The sequence below is a fragment of the Silurus aristotelis genome, assembly GCF_946808225.1.
Source record: "Silurus aristotelis genome assembly, chromosome: 5".
In the NCBI taxonomy this organism is placed as follows: domain Eukaryota; kingdom Metazoa; phylum Chordata; class Actinopteri; order Siluriformes; family Siluridae; genus Silurus; species Silurus aristotelis.
In genome coordinates, this window is record NC_139578.1 from 25212506 (window position 1) to 25236357 (window position 23852).

The 23852-nt window shown below is 39.4% G+C and overlaps 1 protein-coding gene across 3 annotated transcripts; it reads left to right on the top strand.

Moving 5' to 3' along the window:
* Positions 1–20584, top strand: aadat (aminoadipate aminotransferase). 3 transcript variants are annotated; one of them, XM_083542850.1, is made up of 14 exons: positions 1–1003; positions 5168–5239; positions 5489–5657; positions 6272–6404; positions 7785–7859; positions 7957–8166; positions 12116–12181; positions 12352–12434; positions 15112–15208; positions 16512–16573; positions 16812–16876; positions 17113–17219; positions 19409–19510; positions 20418–20584. In XM_083542850.1, the coding sequence occupies exons 1-14, from the start codon at positions 901–903 to the stop codon at positions 20457–20459; spliced, it is 1386 nt and encodes a 461-aa protein (XP_083398976.1). In that variant the 5' UTR covers positions 1–900; the 3' UTR covers positions 20460–20584. The 3 variants fall into 3 exon arrangements, with proteins under 3 accessions (XP_083398976.1, XP_083398978.1, XP_083398977.1); XM_083542852.1 differs by lacking the exon at positions 1–1003 and adding an exon at positions 4312–4332; XM_083542851.1 differs by lacking the exon at positions 1–1003 and adding an exon at positions 4325–4399.
* The last annotated feature ends 3268 nt before the right edge of the window (positions 20585–23852 follow it).

The following is a 23852-nucleotide window of genomic DNA, read 5'->3' on the forward strand; positions in this document are numbered from 1 at the left end:
TAATTCTATTTATTTCTGTCTTTTTTTCACAAAACAAGTGATTTCAAAAAATCTGGAGTACTCAAGAAACATTTTCGCTTCAGTTTTCTCTCACTGAAACGTCACACATAAAGCTCTGGGTTTCAGTGCTGCGTTGATTCAGCATCATGCTCTTCTGTAATGTAACATTATTTAACAAAACGGAACAAAATTTCAACTTTGACTATTTACAGAGACATTACAAAGCCCAGTTTTTCATTTCTGAATGATGTTAAAGATGTCCAGTGTTATTGTAAAGTTCTGATCATGTAGCATCCATACAATTTAATAGATACCCTAAAATGCCTGTGATTTTTCATCTCTCTATGCAAATGATCTAGCTTTCTCTTACAGGTCATGTTTCTATCATTCTGGTTTTTAAATCAGCCCTGTTCCCAGCAAAAGCCTCACTGTTCAACTCGTCATTTATTTCAAAAGGAAAACAATAATGCAAAGTTTTAGTAGAAAAGGCAGTAAAGGGGAAAGGGCTAGATTTCTTTTTTTACGAGAGGGTTTTAAACATGACGACTCTACATAAATAACTGAAATGAGCACAGTTTCCCCTCATGTGGTTTCACTACTGACGGATTGGGATCTGATACAGCAAAGGCCATCGTGTTCGCGAAACAAACCATCAACTTCATCCTGAAAGTTGGGATTTTTACTGGGAATTTTATCCCAATAAATTTAAACAAACAAAAAAAAAATGCTCACAAAATCCCTCAGATAAATCCTGCAGTTCCAAAAGTGCAAGGTTTATTTAAAAAAAAGATCATTAACCCACGTCCCTGTGAGTTATTTAAGCTGAAGCTGCGCTCTCTACAAGCGTTAAGTTCTTCCTGTAACAGTCCAGACTGCAGAGTGGAGTTCCTGTCTTAGAGCATGAATACTTCTTCAGGTTTGAGCAGCCGGCAACACCGCAGCTCGCTGGGGCAGGAGGTATTGGGCGTAAAGGGGCAGATGCCGGAGCAGTCACTCCGACAGGGTAAGAGATCGTGGTTTCCTGAGCGTTATCTGAGAACCTCACCATGGGTGTCTGAGTCTGTTTGGCTTTGCGCTCTTTTGTGCTCTTGATTTTGGCCTTGCTGGTCTTGGTGAGCCTCTCGATGGTCTGGTTCTTGTTCTCCTCTGCCTTTTTGGCTGCCTGCAGGCGTCTCTTGCGGGCTCGTTCCTCGCGCTTCTGCAGCATCTCGGCCGTCATCTCCTTCTCTTTGTAGCCCATGGGGAGCTCGAAGAGGGGCTGGATCTGCTGCTTGTGCAACAGTGCTTTCTGTATTAAGGGAACAGAAAAAAAGTGTGGAAAAAAACAAATAATCAATTGACAAGCATTTACCCTCAGTTAAGAGCATAATCTAGATCACAAGGGTGAAACTCAAGGCACCTAGCCATTTTATGTGGCCCGCGAGAGCCTCAAATGCGCATGACTGTGTCTTAAATAAGGTCTATGCTTATTTGAAGCACTGCCGCCATTCGATTTTGTGACGTCCCACCACTAGAGGGCAGTGTTTCTACTTCACCGTATCGCAGTCGTTTTTATTTTAACGAGTGGGGATTAGAAATATCAACAATCCCGAAATGTCCAAGAAAAGAAAAATTTTATATAGCGAATATATGTTCGTGCTTCGAGAAGACAGACCGGTGTGTATTTTGTGCCATGTGGCAGAGTCGGTGTTGTAGGAGTACAGGATAGGTCGACATTTTGATACCAAACTTGGAGCTAAATATGATCAAATATACCCTTCAGGAAACACATAAAATTGTCCAAGAGTTAAAAGGCAGACAGCAATTGCAGCATGGAAATGTTTACTAATGCTGCAGCCAAAAACGTTAAATGTTAATAAAAACACTCTCACTCTCACTCTCACTCTCACTCTCTCTCTCTCTCTCTCTCTCTCTCTCTCTCTCTCTCTCTCTCTCTCTCTCTCTCTCTCTCCACAATGACATTAGCCAATCATAGATGTCAAAATGCTCATGTATGTAGAAGGCGGCAGATAATACAGTCTTTACAATAATGTGCTCTAATACAGTACCTGTCTGGCAGTCAGCAGCGACTCGTCTATCTCCTTCTTTAGTTCTCCGTTATCGTCCAGTTCTCCTTTCTCCAGTGCGTCAAGCCACTTCTCCTCCTCGTCCATGGGGCCTTCCAAAAATGAATCGGTGTCCATGTCTGGCAGAGGGCAAGGCTCCAAGTTACTATCCTCATCTGGAAGATTATGGAAAAATTTAGTTTTTGAGACACTGCTACAGACCATCAACCCAAAGGATGAAGTAAAAAAAAGATATGCATAAACAATCTGTTGTAGCTCAAAACACCAGGGTAAGCGAAACAAATATAAAATGCCTAAAGAACACTTTTGCCTCAGAACGTGTGATGAAATTTAAAATCTCACCGAGCCAGGCACGGTACTGCTCAATAGGAACGCCCTCTGAGGGCTCGTCTTCGTCCTCGTCGTCCTCATCCTCGTCTTCATCATCAGAGTCGTCGTCGCCATCACTGTCCACGATCAGAGGAGACATCGAGCGCACGGCCTCCGGGACCACCGTGAAGGTTGGGACACTGAAAATGAAATAAATATAACAATATTTGAACTGCTGTGGAGAAAAAACTCAAACTTTCACCTGATGAATGATTTGAAGTTTAAAGAGAAAAAGAAATCCTTTACCTCTTGGTGCCCAGTGTTTGCCCCCCTAATTTGATCTTCAGCTTCAGCTGTGGAGGTTTCAGCATGATGCTGGAGTCTGATTCCAGAGCCTCTGACGAGAAGCTGTGGCCGTCGTCACGGTGATGCTTCTTCTTATGCTTCTTGTGCTTTTTGTGCTTCTTCCTGTGGGCACTGTAGTCATCCTCATCCCCTTAAAAAAAGAAACACAAATCCAGTAATCTTTCAATTGATCTCCAATGATCATAAACTGTACATTTTTAACATCCAGGGAGATGTTATTTCCAAAATTCCACAGATAAAGTTCCCATTGAAAGTTTCTGGAAATTTTGTGTAAAGTTTCCACACCTTGCAACCCTAGAGTGAGTTTTATGAAGGCACTAATTCAGAGACACCAGAACACTGTTGTGTGTGTTATGTGTCACATCAATCCCGAGGATCCATGAGATTACTGGGAAACGTGAGAGCCTTAAGGATGGATTTGGACTGTAGTTAATGTCAACAGTTTAGTACAATGGCTCAGGACCACAGGTTGCACTGCACACCTCAACAATGATGGAAATGTAATGAATGGACATTCGGTGCCACCCATATGAGGACGGGTCCCCTTTTAAGTCTGGTTCCTTTCAAGGCTTCTTCTTCATACCGTCTCAGGGGATTTCCCTTGCCACAGTCACCACCGGGACAAACTTACACTTAAAAGAGAGAAACTTATCCATTCTTTTATAACTGCTTCATCTGTGTGAAGCTGCTTTGAGACAATGTCCTTTGTTAAAAAACGTTATATGAATAAAACTTAATTGAATGATGTAGAAAGTTATGTAGAATTTGATCCAGGACTCCAGAACACACAGTCATTTAGGAATGATTTTGAGGTATGAAGTTTAACCATACACTTCTTTGATAAAAACCAGGAAAACAGATATTCAGCCTTTACTCTTTCCTACATCTTTGATTCTTGGACAATTGTGTGTGTGTGTGTGTGTGTGTGTGTGCGAGAATATTTGTTACATAAGCAGATTCCTCCACCCTCGCCAGAAGAAGTTGAATGTGTATATGTTTTGGCACCCTGTGCAAAATGAGAAGTAAACCTACCTTGACTTCTTGATTCATATGTAAACTGCTAAGTGTGCAGCCATGATGCATGAAAAATCACTCACCTACAAGAAACCTGGGGTGGATCATCATGTCCTTCCTCTTTCCCATTGACGGTACTGTTTAAACACTCACCTAAATCACAATGCCACCATTTTCACTCTAAATACTCTTTATAATCAGCACTACTTACTGAATAACAAACCATTCAGTGCTAGCTAACTAGCTAACCGGATACAAAATACTAATACACTTCCGGGAATAGCTTAGACTCATCTTCAAACTCGTCACAGTCCTATTGAATTCATGTCCCTTCAAACGCTTCATTTAATATTTGTAATATTATTATTAGTATTATTATTATTAATTATTATTTGTAATGTTCGAGCCGTGCGTTAGCAACACACACACTAGCATGCACTCAAATTGTGCAATACCTACAACCACACTACACGGCATGGATAATGTAGTCTATCTGCTTATCGTTTTGTCGTTGTTTGCAGTCTAAAAAACGACATTACCCATAAACCGTTGCGCCTGGGAACGGAAGACGTGCAAGGTCAGTCTAGCAAGCATGTGTTTTTAGATTAGTGTTTAGTCAATAATACGTGGTGTAAAGTGTTGAGGTATTTTTGTTTGGATTTTAATATTTGGAATAAATACGCTATTTGTTAAGTATAATATTTACTAGATCATATTAGGCAAAAAGCTTTAGATTTTGATATGCAAGGTGTGCTTATTTTAGTAATTCATTCCATTCTTTGAATAATAATAATATTTATAGTTATTATAACATAAGTGAATTAACAATTTTATGTACAATCATTATTATAATAATTAGACAAAATATTATTAATACTTGTAATCATCAATAATAACCTAATATAATCTTTTTTTTTTTCTTTTTTTCTTCAATTCATCATTTGATGATTTGTATTATTGTGTTTCTGACATGGGAGTAATATATTATTGAGGTACACAGCCAAATCAGTAGAAGTAATTCATGAGTTAGAATGAATTTATGATGAACAATGAATGATAATAATCATCACACTCGAAGCAGTAATTAGCAAAACATATCTTGTTCTTAACGGGTGATTTATCAAGAAAATATTGGTAGCAGATGATCAGAAAATAAAAAAAGATGGGTGCAGAGATGGCTGAAGATGATATAACGATTGTGTATATTGTGTAAAGATTTTCATTGACCTCCAAGGAACTGTCTGGCTTCATTTCTGCTGAATAAAGTCTTTTTACCATCACAACCCTGAATTCTGAACTTAGTTTGTTTCTTTCACTTGGCATTATAACTTTACTATTATTGATAATAATTGGCCACCACATTTATTTGTTTTGTAATTATTGCTCCTGTGCCTTTTTTTTTTTTTTTATAGGAAACATGAACTACTCTAGGTTTTTGACAGCTGTGAGTTTGGCACGGAGGCCATCCCCTATCCGCATCCTGAGTAAGCCATTCTCCATCAGACAGACAGTCATAACTAATGTCTGAACTAAATATCATAAATCAAGGTAGACTTTAAAAAAATCTTAATCTAAAGGAGCATTGGGTAAGATGATTCGTTTTTTAATGTCAGAATTCAAGGAATTAAAGTAATTGATTATTGCACTTGTAAAGTATCTGTTTGAACCTGAATCTAAAGGCAATGAACAGAAATTCTTCCTCTCTCATTCACGGCTGTCTGTCATCCGTCCAGCGGAGCTGCAGCAGCGTTCTCCCCCGAGCCTGATCTCGCTTGCCGGTGGAGCCCCGAACCCCAACACCTTTCCCTTCCAATCTGCCACTTTTCAGATGAAGACTGGAGAAACGCTTGAGTTTGACCAGACAATGATGAAGAGGGCTTTGCAGTATTCTGGCTCTTCTGGGTAAATCCACCTCGTGTCCTTAACATGTTGTGGATACCCGGTCCATCAAATTCTTTTGAAATGTGAAAGGTTTTATATTCGAATGCATTCACATGTTAATGAGGTTATAACATTATACTGTGACAGACAGACTGAACATCAGTAGTAGCTGTACACTGTGTTCACTACAAAAAATCCCTTTTATTTTTTCTCTGGTTTTAATTATTTATCGCCAGTAATGTTTTAATTACTGGATATTTAATTGTAAACCTTTTATGCTAACTCAATCCACATAACGTTATGCTGAATTCCAGACATGCTTTCTGCTCCAGATAGAGCAACAAAAATGTTCCCCAGGGATTTGTTTTTGAAAGTTAAAATCTGCCTCGCGTCCTAAAGTCTTTCTACCTGGCACATTGTCTAACACATTTTACTATGAACAATTTAAACGTTACTTTAAATATGTTAAAATAAATTATGCCACGAATTGCACACAAATCTGATTTAAAGAGAAATTTGTCATATTGCCAAACCACTTAAGAAAACATGCAGATCCTTTTTTTTTGCATAGAATAAAGAAATATTATACTGGAAGTAGGATGTGAGTACCATGTTTGTATTTTTTTTTATTTTAGCATTCCAGAGCTGGTTGCATGGATGAAGGAGCTGCAGAAAAGTCTGCACAATCCTCCCACAGCGAACTACAGCCCAGAGAGAGGACAGATGGAGATGTGTGTCACCACCGGCAGTCAGGAGGGACTCTGCAAAGTAATCTGTCCTATTAACATGATTTTATTCTGCTTTCTTTCTGTTTTAACACTTGACCTATCTTGAACAGTGTCGATTCTTCTTCTTCTTTCGGCTTCTCCCATTAGGGGTCGCCGCAGCAGCTCATCCGTCTCCATACCACCCTGTCCTCTACATCTGCCTCTTTCAAACCAACTGCCTGCATGATCCTTCCTCACCACGTCCATAAACCTGCTTCTTGGTCTTCCTCTTTTCCTCCTTTCTGGCAGCTCCATCATCAGCAATGTCCTACTGATATACCCCATGTCCCTCCTCTGCACATGTCCAAACCATCTCAATTGGGCCTCTCTCACTTTGTCCCCAAAACATCCTACATGCGCTGTCCCTCTAATAAACTTGTTTCTAATCCTGTCCATCTTCGTCTCAGTCTTATAAACTTTCTCTTTCACTCCTGCAGATACTCTTCTATAACAAATCACTCCTGTCACTCTTCTCCACCCACTCCACCCTGCCTGCACACTTTTCTTCACTTCTCTAACACACTCTCCATTACTTTGCACTGTTGACACCAGGTACCTGAACTCCTCCACCTTCTTCACCTCTACTTCCTGCAACCGCACCACTCCACTGCCCTCCCTCTCATTTACACACATGTGCTCTGTCTTACCCCTACTGACTTTAATTCCACTTCTCTCCAGTGGGTACCTCCACCTCTCTTCTCAACCTGCTTCCTACTCTCACCACAAATAACAATATCATCCGCAAACATCAGAGTCTATGGAGACTCCTGTCTGACCTCGTCCGTCAACCTGTCCATCACCACTGCAAACAGGAAAGGGCTCAGACCCGATACTTGATGCAGTCCCACCTTCACCTTAAACCAGTTTGTCGTTCCTACTGCAGACTTCACTGCTCTCACACTGCCCTCATACATGTCCTGCACCCACCCTCATATACTTCTCTGACGCACCTGACTTCCTCATACAATACCACAACTCCTCTCTCGGCACCCTGTCGTATGCTTTCTCTAAATCCACAAACACACAGTGCAACTCCTTCTGTCCTTCTCTATACTTCTCCATCAACATTCTCAAAGCAAATAATGCATCTGTGGTGCTCTTTCTCGTTATGAAACCATACTGTTGCTCACAGATGGTCACCTCTTCTCTCAGCCTGGCTTCCACTACTCTTTCCCATAACTTCATGGTGTGACTGATCAACTTTATTCCCCTGTAGTTACTGCAGGTCTGCACATCTTCCTTATTCTTTAAAGTTGGTACCAGGAAAAGTGTCGATTACTACAGCATTTATGTCAAAGCTCCCAAGTTTGGTCTTAATCTAAAGAATAGGTACATGTATGATGATGCATGTTGCTAAATCTCCTTACTGCCTTTATTGTAGGTCTTTGAGATGCTCATCAACCCTGGTGATAACGTCCTTCTTGATGCTCCAACGTACTCAGGAACTTTGGCAGCGGTAACAGTCTTCCATCAGTCCATCATTAATTTTCTCATGCTGTTTTCTAAAACGGTCAAAGCACACTGACGCTTTACTTTTCTATCCATACTCACAGGTCCAGCCACTAGGATGTAACATCATAAACGTGCCCAGTGATCAGTATGGAATGATCCCAGAGGCTCTTAGAGATGTTCTGGCCAGATGGGATCCTGCAGATGCACAGAAACCTGGCAGCAGTGTCCCCCGGGTCCTCTACACTATCCCTAATGGGGGAAATCCCACAGGCGCTTCCATGACTGCTGAGAGGAAACAGAAAGTCTATGAGGTAAACATTATAACAGTGCATTACACATTGATGTTGAATGTTCATTTCCGCTTCAGCGCTCAATAAAAGGCAGCTTGATCCACATCAAATGGTTTAAAAATGTGTGTAATGGTTTAAATGTTTTCTTTCAAGGAAATACTTTATTACATACTTTTGGAGCCTAAATAAAGCTATAAATTTAGGTTTTCTGACCTAGAAAAGCCTTCACAAATCAGGGATTTGTGATTTTTCAGTTACTTAATGAACTATACTTTTTGTCTTATAAGCATCATTGACTTTAAGTATCTTTAATTTGGACATTATAAAGCTTATAGTGGCAGCTTGTTGAGGAGGGCATGGGGCATTTCTGTTTTGCACAAATTTGCGCATGCTGAGTTTTTTTCTATCTGTAAAAAAGGTTTGCATATGCAAGGTGAAGCAATTTGTCAACATTTGTATTGTTTTTCATGAATATGCATTACAAATCAATTTAAAGTATAACACAACATTGTTTTGACAATTGGGGAAAAAAATACACAGATATTTTGTTCAGTTGTGAAGATATAAAGATCTAGAATATGTAGTTAATTTGATTTTGTATAATAATTCAATGATAAATGCATAATTTAAATATACAAACATTCAAAACAAGCACTTGAACTTAGTAAAGCCGCAGTAAATCACGTTTGAAAACAGATAAGTTACTGTTGTAGTAGACAAACTATAAAAGGAGAATGGAACGGAGAAACGCAGCACGCTAACAGGTTTTATTTACATAAAAGAAAATAAAAATATGCATTTGTGAACAAATACATAATCAGTCACTGAAAACCACAACAGTGACTAAAAATATAATCATTTACTGCTGCTGTTATTTGCTGCTTTTAGATGTGGTGTTTTTTCGTAGTTTTAATGGACTCCATCACTGTCACGAGCGAGCTGATTGCGCAACCTGATTCTCACGAGTCATGACAGAACAGATCCAGTGCGACTGTCTCAAAGTTACAGTTTACACAAAAACACTTGGTTAAACTATACCATTTTTACATGATGAGGATTGTACAGTTTTTATTCACCGTGTTGATGTTTCACCTTCATCCGTGACTTGGGACGCACACTTTTTGGTGCTGCTGGTTGACCCTGAACTCTCTTACCATCACGCTTCTCTTATCATCACACTAACCTGTAACTTTAGTAGCCCAACTAATCCACAACTGCATTCAGTGACAATTCATTTCACTATTAATTTCATCGATTAGTTGTTGCAGCCCTAAAATGTACCCAATAATTAAATATTTGTTGGAACAAGTCTGAAGTTTATGCTGTTGTTATGTCTGTCTTTATATTTAAAAAAACCTGCAATTTTATAAAGGTGTGTAGGTTTTTTTATTCACTGTATGTAAACCCAGAGTTTCCCCTGCACAGTGTTGGATAATCTGATGTTCAAATCTGATCAAATCAAATCAAATCAAATTTTATTCATCACATACACATACATACAGGGTACGACATGTAGTGAAATGTTCTGTACGATGGTCCGGCATGAGGGAATAGGATGGGGGAAAGAAAAGGAGGCAGATAAATAACTATAAGGTATAAGAAAAACTATTAAAATAAAATAAAATAAATAAATGAAATAAAGTAAAAGAATATAGGTATAAAGATATATAGATATATAGATATATATAAAAGGATAATGTATGAGCAGATATACATATAAACAGTAACAATGTGTAGTGAAAAATGTAAACAAAATAAAAATAAAAATGTAAACAATATGTAAACAATAGGCAATTTGTGGTGGGTTGTCCATAAAGTGTCCGTGTGCGGTATGGTGTGGTGTAAAGGTCCGTAAAGTGTCCATGTGCAATATGGTGCAATATGGTCCATGTGGTATGAATAAAATAAAAAGCGCACTGTGCTGTGCAAGTCCAGAGTTTAAAGTGTCGTGGTGCGAACGGTGAGATATGTTTTTAAAGTGACGTGGTGCGAAGGTGAATATATGTACAGAGAAGTGTGATGATGATGGTGGAGAGAGTGGGCCAGTTCTAAATCCTGGGTGTTTCCTGGTTTAAACACCGGATGGCCTGCGGGAAGAAGCTCCTCCTCATTCTCTCTGTGTTCGCTTTCAGGGAGCGGAAGCGTTTTCCTGAACGCAACAGAGAAAAGAGTCCATTGTTGGGATGGCTGAGGTCCTTCATAATCTTCCTGGCTCTGGTCCTGCACCGCGTGCTATAGATGTCCTGCAGGTTAGGGAGCTCAGTGTGGATGGTACGTTCAGCTGAACGCACCACCCTCTGGAGGGCTCGTCTGTCCTGCATGGTGCTGTTCCCGAACCAGGAAGTGATGCTGCCTGTCAGGACGCTCTCAATGGTGCAAGTGTAGAAAGTCTTAAGCACCTGAGAGGGTAGTTTAAAGTCCCTTAAGCGTCTCAGATGGTACAGACGCTGCCGGGCCTTCTTCACCAGGGTGTTGGTGTGACAGGACCAAGACAGATCCTGTGTGATGTTAACACCGAGGTACCGGAAACTGTCCACTCTCTCCACTGGGGTCCCGCTGATGTTTATAGGTTGGTATGCCCGCTCCCGCTTTGTGCTGAAGTCCACGATTAACTCCTTAGTCTTGCTGACGTTCAGGAGAAGGTTGTTCTCCTGGCACCATCTCTCCAGGTTTTTAACCTCCTGTAGGTAGGCCATCTCGTCGTTGTTGGAGATCAGACCCACCACAACAGTGTCGTCAGCAAACTTGATGATGGTGGTGGAGTTGGATGTGGCCACACAGTCATGTGTGTACATTGAGTAAAGCAGGGGGCTCAGAACACAACCCTGGGGGGCGCCAGTGCTGAGGGTGAGGGTGGATGAGGTGTGTTTTTCCACCCGTACGGCTTGTGGTCTGTCTGTCAGGAAGTTAGAGATCCATTGACACAGGGGCTGGCTGAGTCCCAGGACCTCCAACTTAGAGGTGAGTGTGGAGGGAATTATGGTGTTAAACGCTGAACTGTAGTCCACGAACAACATTTTTGCATAGTTCCCATTTCTTTGGTCCAGGTGGCTCATCGTGGTGTGGAGAAGATGAGCAATGGCGTCCTCAGTAGAGCGGTTCTGACGGTACGCAAACTGTAGTGGGTCCAGTGTGTCTGGTAGTGATGCAGTGATGAAGTCTCTGACCAGTCTCTCGAAGCACTTCATCACTACTGAGGTCAAGGCTACAGGGCGGTAGTCGTTAAGGCAGGCGGGCTGGGGTTTCTTCGGGACAGGAACAATGGTGGACTGTTTGAAACATGAGGGGACAACAGACTGTTCCAGTGAGAGGTTGAATATCTCAGTGAACACCGGTGCTAACTGGTCAGCGCAGGCTTTCAGAACCCGGCCTGTGATGCCATCTGGTCCTGCTGCCTTCCTGGTATTCACTCTCTTGAAAGCCCTCCTCACGTCATGCTCCGAGATGGTGAACGTGTTTACCTCTCCGGCTCTCTCGGCGTGCACGCTGGTGGTGTCGCTAGCGTGGTTAAGGATAAGGTTATCGTTATTGTGTGCACGAAAACATATCTCAGACAACAGCAGTACACCAGACAGAAATGTTATGAAATGTAGACCTTGTAGACAAACAACAATGCCCAAGAAACAACAAAACTGAAGTGATAGATAGATAGATAGATAGATAGATAGATAGATAGATAGATAGATAGATAGATAGATAGATAGATAGATAGATAGATAGATAGATAGATAGATAGATAGATAGATTTTTAAAGACATTTTGACAATTGACAGGCTTTATTTTCTATACAAATAGGAGCAGCTGTGCAAATATATGTAATATATAAGTGAATAAATGTACAGCAAAAAAATTTAATTTGTACACAGTTGTAGAAACATCTGTGATCGACATCTGTTTTAAGTTCATAATCAGGACTAGAACAGCTTACAGACTGTGTGTGTGCGCGTGTGTGTGTGTGTTTTGTCCTCAGCTGGCACAGAAATATGACTTCCTTATCATCGAGGATGACCCGTACTACTACCTCCAGTTTCAAAAGGTGCTGTTTTGATATATTGTCTGATAAAGCTATTTGTATAGGATTAGACTTTAACACATGATTGCGCTTATCTCCAAAACCTGATAACCCTTTAGTGTTGAACTGATAAGACCATTGCTACCGTTTAAGAGCTGGATAGAGTGAGTGTGTTTGTTTTTTTTCTTCCTCAGCCATGGGCTCCTACGTTTCTCTCTATGGATGTTGATGGACGAGTATTAAGAACTGACTCTTTTTCCAAGATCCTGTCATCAGGGTAAGTGTGTGTGTGTGTGTGTGTGTGTGTGTGTGTGTGTGTGTGTGTGTGTGTGTGTGTGTGTGTGTGTGTGTATGAGTAAGAAAAAACGTTGTATGTATTGTTTCACATTTCAAGGTCCAGGAATGATCTCCAAAATGATGAGAGTGAATGTAACTCTCTGAAGTGTTTGTTAATGAATTAAGTGAATTCAGAGAGTGAACTGCTCTATAGTGTTACTCAGTAATCAAGGAAGCAGCTGAAGAGAGATAAAAAAAAAACAAGTGCATTATCTCCATACGGCTCCTGTGTGTTTGCGTAAGAGTTGGAGACAGCAGCAGCTTCACATCTGGGCAGATCTCTAATACGACACACACAGCAGCATTGTAAAAGTCACAGCTCGTTGTAGAGCACACAACTGGCCTACAAATCGGCTTTGTGTTGTATCGTTGAGAGATTTTCTCCTGGGTGTAAATCTGCTGGGTTTGGATACATTGGGAATAGTGCAAGGGGAAGGAAGATAATGAATGGGAAATGAAATGAGGGAGTTGTTTTGTGGTGAGAGAGATTTGTGAGCTAATGCTTTCTCAGGTGGTTTGATTCAGAGGAACTGTATACACTGGCCATTACTCAGCATAACACATCGAGACTCATACACAAAGACACAGTTATCTCTCAGAAATACATTTGTTGCCGTACAAGAATAAAATAATTGGATGATGTGGAGAAGGAGAAGAAAAACAGTATTTACAATAATATAAAAGAATTGTACCGTCTAATTCTGAGGTCACCATTCACTTTAATTTGGACACCTGTACCTCTGCGTTGGTAGATGATTGATGATAGAATGGTTAAAGATTATTTTATGAGTTGCTCAGTAGCTCCTGGTTCCATAACCTCAAATGACTGCAAAAGACTGTAGAAAGAACATTACTCATAATCTTACATTTATGAGCTCATGTTAGTTCTCACGCTACAGTGTTCTGTATTGTTGAAAGATTTATGATCACACTCTTGATGTCACTCAAATGAGAATCGGTTCCCATTTTGAATCTGGTTCCTCTCAAGGTTTCTTCCTCATAACATCTAAGGGAGTTTTTCCTTTCCACAGTCACGGCTGCTCATCAGGGATAAATACACATCATTTACCTTAACAGTTAAATTCTGTAAAGCTGCTGTGAGACAATGTCTGTTGTAAAAAGCGCTATAGAAATAAACTTAACTTGACTTAAAGATTAGAGAAATGTCACTTTTCCATCTACAAACTGTCACTGATTTGGTGAACTGTAGCCTCCAATTTATATTCTTGGTAAACCAGAGTGAAACCCAAACCAAATGTTGGAATTCATGGCTACAGTTAGTTGAGCAAGGCCCTTAACCCTCTCTGCTCCAGGGATGCTGTACTATGGCTGACCATGTGCTCTGATCCTAGGTTGTAACAAGCTGGGATATGTGAAGAAAACAAATTCTCTGTGCTTTAATGTCTATGTGACAAATACAAAGGTTTGACATGCACTTTAAGATGCTTTTAGATGAGTGGTGATTTGAGTTACTGTGGATAAGTTTTGGTCAATCTCTTTTGACTTTTCTGCCTGGTTTTCCCATCATTCTGTGTAAACACTCACAACCGACGTTTTTGTACATAATGAATGTGAATGGTTCAGATGTAGGAAAAAAGATCAATACATTTTATGTGTTGTCTAGAAAAAAAAACCTGACGACGTGTCTTGTATGTCTTCCATTTTTTAATAATTGCTCCCACAGTTGATTTCTTCACACCAAGCTGCTTACCAATTGCAGATTCAGTCTTCTAACCTGGTGCAGGTCTACAATTTTGTTTCTGGTGTCCTTTGACAGCTCTTTGGTCAAGGCCATAGTTTGGAGTCTGACTGTTTGAGGTTGTGGACAGGAGTCTTTTATACTGATAATGGTTACAGGTCTGTGAGAGCCAGAAATCTTGATTTTTTGTAGGTGACCAAATACTTATTTTCCACCATAATTTGCAAATAAATTATTTAAAAATCAGACAATGTGATTTTCGGGATTTATTTTTCTCATTTTGTCTCTCATAGTTGAAGTGTACCTATGATGAAAATGACAGGCCTCTCTCATCATTTTAAGTGGAAGAACTTGCACAATAGGTGGCTGACTAAATACTTTTTTGCCCCATTGTATCTGGATTAACGTATCTGCGATGGATCGCTTCTTTTTTTGCTGCCATATTTAAAAAAAATTATTTAATATTCACGTTATAGCGCATTACACTTTTACTTAGGGACAAACATACACATAAAGAATCATCTTATTCATTCTTTATTAAAGCATTATCTGTGTAAATCTGCTTTGAGACAATGTTCATTGTTTTAAGTGCTATACAAATAAAAATTAATTGAATTGAATTGAATTATTTCCCTATTGTTTTGAAAAGGCATGGACAGGGGAAATAATACACATTAAAAGGAAATATTGTATTACTTTTTTTTATTATGTCCTTTTTTGATTGTTTGTTTATGTACTTTTTGAATCTATGTAGCCTATTTTTATTTTTATTTTTGGCCTACATACATTTATGTGTGCTTTAAGGGAAGGGAACTTTTGAATAAAGTGTGTGTGTGTGTGTGTGTGTGTGTGTGTGTGTGTGTGTGTGTGTGTGTGTGTGTGTGTGTGTGTGTGTGTGTGTGTGTGTGTGTGTTTGCAGATTGAGGATAGGTTTCGTCACAGGGCCAAAACCATTAGTGGACTGTGTGGTACTTCACATCCAATCCAGTACGATGCACACCAGCACCTTCACACAGGTCAGACCATCATCTCCCTCACACTAAATAAAGGTCACACAGATCTAAAACAAACATTTGTCATCAAGCACAACCACATAGCCTTGTGATTACCTCACCTGTTTGTGGAATTAATGGATCCGAGCAATCGCAAAGCCACTTCCTGTTTGTCTACTAAAATGCAGGTCTGCAGAGGCAGTTAGCAATTTATAAATCCCCAGGAAGAAAGAAAATGCAAAGGCAGGCTTTTATACTACACACACTGGATCTTTTAGTGTGTAAAGTGCGTACAATCAACGGTGATTCTTTACAATTATTATTTGGTGTGTAATTAATCAGGTCAGAGTCAGTGTATATTTCTCTACACCATATTTTAGCGAACGACAGAAAAGCTGGATTTATTTGATTGCATAATCAAAATCAATATTAATATTACCTAAGCAGCTACAGTAATTCAGTGTAAGTGTCAGGGTGGATCCCTGACAGTAAGTAAGAAAAAAAGCAGCAAATAAATCTGATAATCACAACTGCGACTGATGAAAAACTCTAGTGATTTACAGATGGGCTTCAACTTACAGTTTTTTTTATTATAATATAGAACATATCAAATTAATATTATTCATTTTATTAGTGTTTTTTAACATGAGTGATTTATATATAATTATATATATTCAGTTCACATAAGATCTTCACTTCTCTTCATTCTTTTTATTTGTCTTCTCCTGTCCTCCTTTCTTATTCTACTCTTTTCTCTATTCCCCTCTTCTCTCTTTTTCTCTTTTTCACTTTCCTCTCCTCTTTTGTCTCATCTTCTCTCATGTTTTCTATTTTCTCTTCTTTTCCCTCTCCTCTCCTCTTTTTATTTTACTTTTCCTCTATTCTCTTTTCATGTCCTCTCCTCTCCGTTTTCCCTTTTTTTATTATTTTCCCTCTCCTCTCTTTTCCCTTTTTTTTATTATTTTCCTTCTCCTCTCTTTTCCCTTTTCACCTCTTTTCCCTTTTCACCTCTTTTCCCTCTCTTCTCCTCTTTCCCTTTTTTATTATTTTTCCTCTCCTCTCTTTTCCCTTTTTTCTTCTTTTCCCTGTTCTCTCATTTTCTCTTTTCCCTCTCCTCTTCTCTTTTCTCTTCTCTCTTCTTTTCCCTCATCATTTCTACTCTTTACTTCCATTATCCTATCTTATTCCTCTCCTCTCTTCTGGTCACTGTTTTATAATTTTTTCCCTATTCTCTTTATCTAATTGTTTCTCTCTTGTTTTCCTTTTTACCTCTTTCCCATCTTTTCCTTTCATCTCCACCCTCTCTCTTCTCTGCTCCTCCCTGCAGCTCATGGTATCTCAGCTCCTGCATGCCTGGGGACAGGATGGGTTTCTGAAGCACATAGATGGGTGAGTTTAAAATCAGATGGCTTAGCTTGTCCTATCTAATGAATGTGCCACATACTGGTTTAGCACTGGTTACTCTGATCTTCAGTCAGTGGTTCAGATTGTACATCACTTTATCTTAATGCTCTGGTGTATGGTAAGAGCTGTTAGAGCACCAGAATATCACAATATTACAATACTATATTATAATAGTACAATATTATGGAAGACATTATGATGTAACTGCCTTTGTATGTGTCAGTGTTTTGGAGTTTTACAGAGCTCAGAGGAACGCCATGCTCTCTTCTGCAGACAAATGGCTCAAAGGTACATTTCTGTCTCCCAGCCTTATATTTATAGCTCAAGATGATCATGCAGTGGACCTAGTTATATGTTTTACACAACAGTGTATCTACTATTCATTAATATTTACATTTTTATAAACGTGTTTTATCCTGACTGCAGGCCATCTCTCTCTCTCATACACACACACTCTCTCTGTCTCTCTGTGTGTGTGTCATTGTGTCCTCATTCTGTGTGGGTGTATTCTGCGTTTTCTTCAGACGTAGCAGAGTGGCACACACCAACAGCCGGCATGTTCCTGTGGATTAAACTGAAGGGCATTAAAGACACACAGAAGCACATAATGGAAAAAGCACTGGAGAAAGAGGTGTACACACACACACACACACACACACACACACACACACACACATACAATGCAGTACGTATTGAGATTTACATCAATCATTTACTCTGTTTGAGTTTCAACAAGCTAATATGTAGTGCAAACAAATTCAACTGTAAATGTGTGTGTGTGTAAATGTGTAAGTGTGGAAATTATCCATCATGTATCCAGGCAAGGTTCCTGCTTATGAGTATACACACACACACACACACACACACACACACACATTGGGCGCACAGTACTAGTACTGTCCTTAAGCATTCTCTATTTCACTAGATGTCGTGTGTTTGACTCAACTTGAAAGCATGCTGCTAGAGTAAAATGCTTCATGCTTTTTTATTCTTCCATTCAGTCAGCAGACTTCTTTGACTGAATGTGTGATTAGGGGGTGTACGATATATTACAATAATATCATAATTGTTGTTTTAGCAATGTGCGATTTCACATTGAGTATATTGCAAAACCCAAACAACACACCTACAGAGTGAATGCATACATTACATGATGAAGGCTAGTAGGATAGACTCTTTCACTACATGATTCAGTCTATTACAATACATTTAGAATGATCATAAAATTCAAGATATGGGGGCTGACAATATGTACTTTTATATAATTTGATATAGTTAATCAATATCACACAAAAAGGGTTTAATTTATATAAAGATATATTAAAAGATATTTATTATATCTATATTATATTCTCATATTATAAAATACAAATTTTTTTTTTGCTTGGTAACAGCCAAAATTCAATTCAATTCAATTCATTTTTATTTGTATAACGCTTTTAACAATAAACATTGTCTCAAAGCAGCTTTACACAGATAATGTGGTGATTAAAAGTAAATATGTTCTTTATAAGTAAGTTTGTCCCTGATGAGCGAGTCGGTGGCAACTGTGGCAAGGAAAAAACTCCCCGAAGTCCCATGTCAAAATATCTTAATTAGACAATTAGTATGGGGGAGTGGTGGCTCCAGCGGTTAAGGCGCTTGGTTGCCGATCGGAAGGTCTGGGGTTCAAGCCCCGGTATCGCCAAGCTGCCACTCTTGGGCCCTTGAGCAAGGCCCTTATCCCTCTATGCTCCGGGGGTCCCTTACGAGGGAAATATCAAGGTCCGTGACGTGGGACCGCCTTCCCGTGGGCTCACCACCTGCAGGAGGGACCGTAAGGGACGGTGCTGTGAGGATTGGGCAGCAGTCGAAGGCGGGGGCCTGCTTAGACTGCTGCCCCCGCGACCCGAATTACGGATAAGCGGGAGAAAAGGAATGAATGAATGACAATTAGTATGATAAACATAAGAATTTGCCTCGAAATATGATTTACATGGCTTTATAAAGGACTTCATTTCCCTGTATAAACTTTTCTCTTTATATGGTGATCCCCATGAAGTTACTGAGCAACTCAATTAACTGTAATTAATATAATCAGTGTGCTACATTGGCTTAGTCCTGCAATTTGCATGAACAGTCACTGAACTGTGCACCTCAATAATGAGGCAACTATAATAAATGGACATTTGGTGCCACCCAGATGAGGACGGAGTCCTTATAAGTCTGGTTCCTCTCAAGGTTCCTTCCTCCTGCTATCTCAGGAGGAGATACAGTTTGCCACTGGCTCACTCAATTGGGATAAACTTATAAGGGATAAATTTATTTCTTGAAACCTGCTTTGGGACGATGTCCATTGTTAAGATTGCTATACAAATAAAAGTGAATTGAATAGAGTAAAAATTATAAATTAGTCATCAGTTTTGTAAATCTCTGTGTGTGTGTGTGTGTGTGTGTGTGTGTGTGTGTGTGTGTGTGTGTGTGTGTGTGTGTGTGTGTGTGTGTGTGTGTGTGTGTGTGTGTGTGGAGGGGATCGTTTGTTATAGACAAAGTTACACGAGCAGTTTTTATTTCGTGTCTTCACGTTATGGTTTTACAGATTTCCGTTTTACCCACATAGTATAAAGAAGGTGGCAAACCTTTTAGTTTTTAGCCCCGCCCCCTCAACTCTATACAGTATAGCAGGATTGAGATTCACAACATGAGAGTTGTTTCAGTCAGAACTTCCAGTTTGATATCATGTGGACATCTTTGTATTTGGGTTATTTATGAATGAAAAACAACCTTTATTTGTAAGCTGCTATAGAACAGAACATTTTGTGTGTTATGGTGTTTCTTTAGGTGCTGCTTGTGCCTGGAGGAGTGTTTAATATTGACAGTTCAGAGCCATGTCCTTATGTGAGAGCTGCGTTCTCTCTGTCTACTCCACAGCAGATTGATGAGGTGAAATACACCGTGAAATACACATGCACTCAAACTTTTCTGTCTTTTTCTCTCGTTTACATTTTCTTGACTGTGCAATTATGGTCTCAGTTTCCTTTTTGTGGGATTGGGGTGCCAATAAGTATGGTGCATATTAGGGATGGTGATTCACATCAGTGCATCAGCATAAAAATTGATGTTCTGCATCGATTCAAAAAAGTGTGCATTAGATACAAGTTGGCATTTGTATCATGATTCATAATTTTTTCATATATTTGCATTGGTTAAAACCAATTTATTTATATGTAGGGAGCAAAATTTTTAGTTAGAAATGATGTTCTACAATTTTTTATATGAGCTGAAGATTGAATTCTCCTCGCTAAACTGTTTCTCAAGCACGTTCTCTCAGCACCACTGCTGCTACGTGAATACGACGTATTGCAACACTATGAGGGCCGAGGCGTGTCCTGAGTGTCACATAGAATATGGATTAACATGGCAGAGGTAGAGCTGCATCTTCCTGGAGACAGAACAGACTGAACAGTGCTGTCTTTGCACTGTTTGCAAGTGAATTATCTGTCCCATATTGAATTGCAGAGCATCATATTTTTTCCATTGCTTCGTATTGTATGGAATCGCATTTTGTTGAAACGAATCGAAATTGGATCGCACTGCATCGTAATGGGGCGAATCGTATCGCATCACCTCGGTCGCGGCTTCATATGTCTCTCAGTATATTGTATCGTTGACTATGCATCAAGATGCAAATTGTTATGGAGATGCACATCTATAGTGCAGTCTGTATGTATTACAGAAAATTTTGTATATACGAATTTGCCAATTGAATTTGTATAATTTACAATTGCTGGTGCTGTTCATGTCATAATGACTAACATTGAATTTTAAAATTAACTTTTTCTTTCCACAGGCTTTCAAGAGGCTCTCAGCACTTATAAAGGAGGCTTTGTGAAAATGTACCTCTTGATTAAGATTAATTATGTTCTCCATTTGGTGAAATCTTTTGCACGCGCGCACCCACACACCCACACACACACACACACACACACACACACACACACACACACACACACACACTATACATTGACATCACTGCTGCTGAGGGACAAATTTCTGATCACTTTGTCCTACTTTATTTGTTTAAATTAAACCCATTACTTGAACATTTATTTAAAATAAATTTATGTTTCACTTTATTTGAACAGAGATTCTCAGACAAACCCAGGAGTAATGAAGAATGCATTTTATTTATTACACACTGGAATATCATATGATTCATTAATAGCTTTACAATTGATTTTAATACAAACTGTAAATAATTCACATGAAATGTAAACATGAATTATGTAAAACATCTCACTTGTGTGTGCGCCTTCCCGTGGGCTTACCACCTGCAGGAGGGACCGTAAGGGACGGTGCTGTGAGGATTGGGCAGCAGTCGAAGGGTTCGGGCCTGCTTAGACTGCTGCCCCCGCGACCCGAAATACCGATAAGCGGGAGAAAATGAATGAGTGAATGAATCTCACTTGTGTAATAAATTCACCTTCTATACAATACATCTCTCGTTTTAAATACATATGAGACAAAGCTGTATTTACAATAAATGCTTTCATTTCGCTTTGCTGTGAATTGTCGTTTATTTTTTTAAATCAAGTTTATTTCTTTACAGAATTTATTTTTACAAAATTAAAGAGTTAATGTGAACAATGTGTATTTATCCCTGATGAGCAGCCATGGCAACTGTGGCAAGGAAAAACTCCCTTAGATGTTATGAGGAAGAAACCTTGAGAGGAACCAGACTCAAAAGAGGAACCCATCCTCATTTGGGTGACATCAAGAGTGTGATTATATTCTTTTAACAATACAGAACACTGGAGAGTGAGAACTAACATGAGCACTGGAATGTAAGATTATGAGAAATGTTCTTTCTACAGTATTATACAGTCATTTGAGATTATGGAACCAGGAGCTACTGAGCAACTCATAGTATAGCTCAACATTTGAGATCCTCATAGATCCAACACCAGCTTCTCCATGCCAGAGCCTTTAAACGCTCAAAGAGGTCCAATGTCCAAACTCCACCAGGTGGAATCCACCATACGTCTCTAGATGGTTCAGGATGTTTGCAGGCTCGGCATTTTCTTCTTTAAAGGTCCACAATCCATATCCTTCTATTCCTGTCCCCCCTCTTCTCTCTCTCTCTCTCTTTCTCTCTCTTTCTCTTATGCCATCTCAGGGAGTTTTTCCTTGCCACAGTCACCACCAGCTAGCTCATCAGGGACAAACTTACACTTATAAAAAACATTCATTTTTATCACCACATTATCTGTGTAAAGCTGCTTTGACACAAAGTTCATTCCTAAAAGCGCTATACAAATAAAAAAAATAATGAATGAATCTTCATAAGGTGGGTCACAGGCGGAGCTGGCGCAACCTCAGGATGGGTAGAGAAAGAATTTTAAGTGTGCTGTACATCTGCTACAATCAGGTCATGCTCCTATCCTGGCCCAGATCTGCTACAGAATAGAGCTCATCCAAAAATTCATTTCCACCTTATAAAATGTGGGAATTTACACATTCAGAGTGCAGCACCACATAATCATATGGCTCAAATAATTTTTGGTAAATTTACAATTTAATTTGCTAAATGTTTGGTAAATGTAGCATCTGTGTCACATATAGTGGCACTTCTTCATAAAGTGTAACCACAAACACCTTGTACTCTAATACAGTTGAGCCAGACTGAGAGAGGAACAGTGAGGGATTGTGTTCGGAAATTAGCTTTAGTGTTTATGCAAAACTCACTATCTCACTGACTCGCAAACTCAATGTCTAGAAAAGCTGTCAGCATTTATCTTTATCTTATTGTGGGTGAATCTGAATTGTTCTATTTATTGTGTGTTTATTTTTAACTGCATGCTCTGGTCTTTTGTCCTTATTGATTTATAGGGCTTTTCAAGCCTTCCATCTATATATAACCTTCAGCACCAGGGCTGTCAGCTATAGCATAAGGCTCTGACATGGTGAAGGATGGGAGATTTATTGCAGTTTAATATTCAAAATCCTGGAGCATTTCTAGCATTGTAACTTCACTGTGCTGAGTATTAGAATTGTAATAAAAGCAGGACAAGTGTATGTTTCTCACAGAATGTATTTTTATCTATTGGAATGTATCTTTTAGAAGGTGGTTAACTAGTTTTATTTTTGTTTGACTACAGCAGCATATGTTGTCCAGAAAGCCATGTTTTTCACTATAAGATTTTGGATTATTGGAAATTTGAACAGGAAGTACTGTTACAAGAAAATTATCCATGTCAGGGAGCTGTGTTGTGGTCTAACATGAGCAACTATATAAGTGGATAATCTACATATAACCCCACATCCTGAAATATTTTGTTCTAATACCACATAAATTGGTCAATGAGAGCTTCTTCGCCTTCTTCTTTCGGCTGCTCCCATTAGGGGTTGCCACAGCGGATCATCCGTCTCCATACCCCCCTGTCCTCTAAATCTGCCTCTTTCAAACCAACTACCTGCATGTCCTCCTTCACCACATCCATAAACCTCCTTCTTGGCCTTCCTCTTTACCTCCTTCCTGGTGGCTCCATCCTCAGCATTCTTCTACCAATATACCCCATGTCCCTCCTATGCACACGTCCAAACCATCTCAATCTCATCTCTCTCACTTTGTCTCCAAAATGTCCCACATGTGCTGTCCCTCTAATAAACTCATTTCTAATCTTGTCCATCCTCGTCACTCCTAACAAAAACCTTAACATCTTCAGCTCTGCTACCTCCAGCTCCATTCTCAAAGCGAATAATGCGTCTGTGGTGCTCTTCCTCGACAGGAAACCATACTGTTGCTCACAGATGGTCACCTCAATAGGCCAATTAGAGCAATTTTTTTATGAATAATGAAAGATGTAATGCTTCTGACTGTATGTGCTCTAATGTTGCAGAACATTTATGAAATGCTGTTTTAGATTAACACTTACATTATAATAAATACAAAGCTTGTTGGGATGTAATACTGCCTCAGACATACAGGTCCACCTGCCCCTTGAAACTCTTGAAGTTAGTCAGACCAAACAGGCAGCTTGTCTCGTTACCAAGAAAATCAACGTCGTGAAGACTTGCCAATGGTGGAAAACCTACCTACTTTTTACAAAACGATGACACTGAAGACTTCGTAAAACTTCCCCCTATCAGCAGTTAAATAACAACACTTTTTTTAAACCCATTTGTTATTAGAATATGTCAAGCCGCTATATTGTCCTGGTTACTGTAATGTAAACTTGTTTGAATTACTCCTGTACTAATCTTTTTGGCCAATCAGATTTACTAG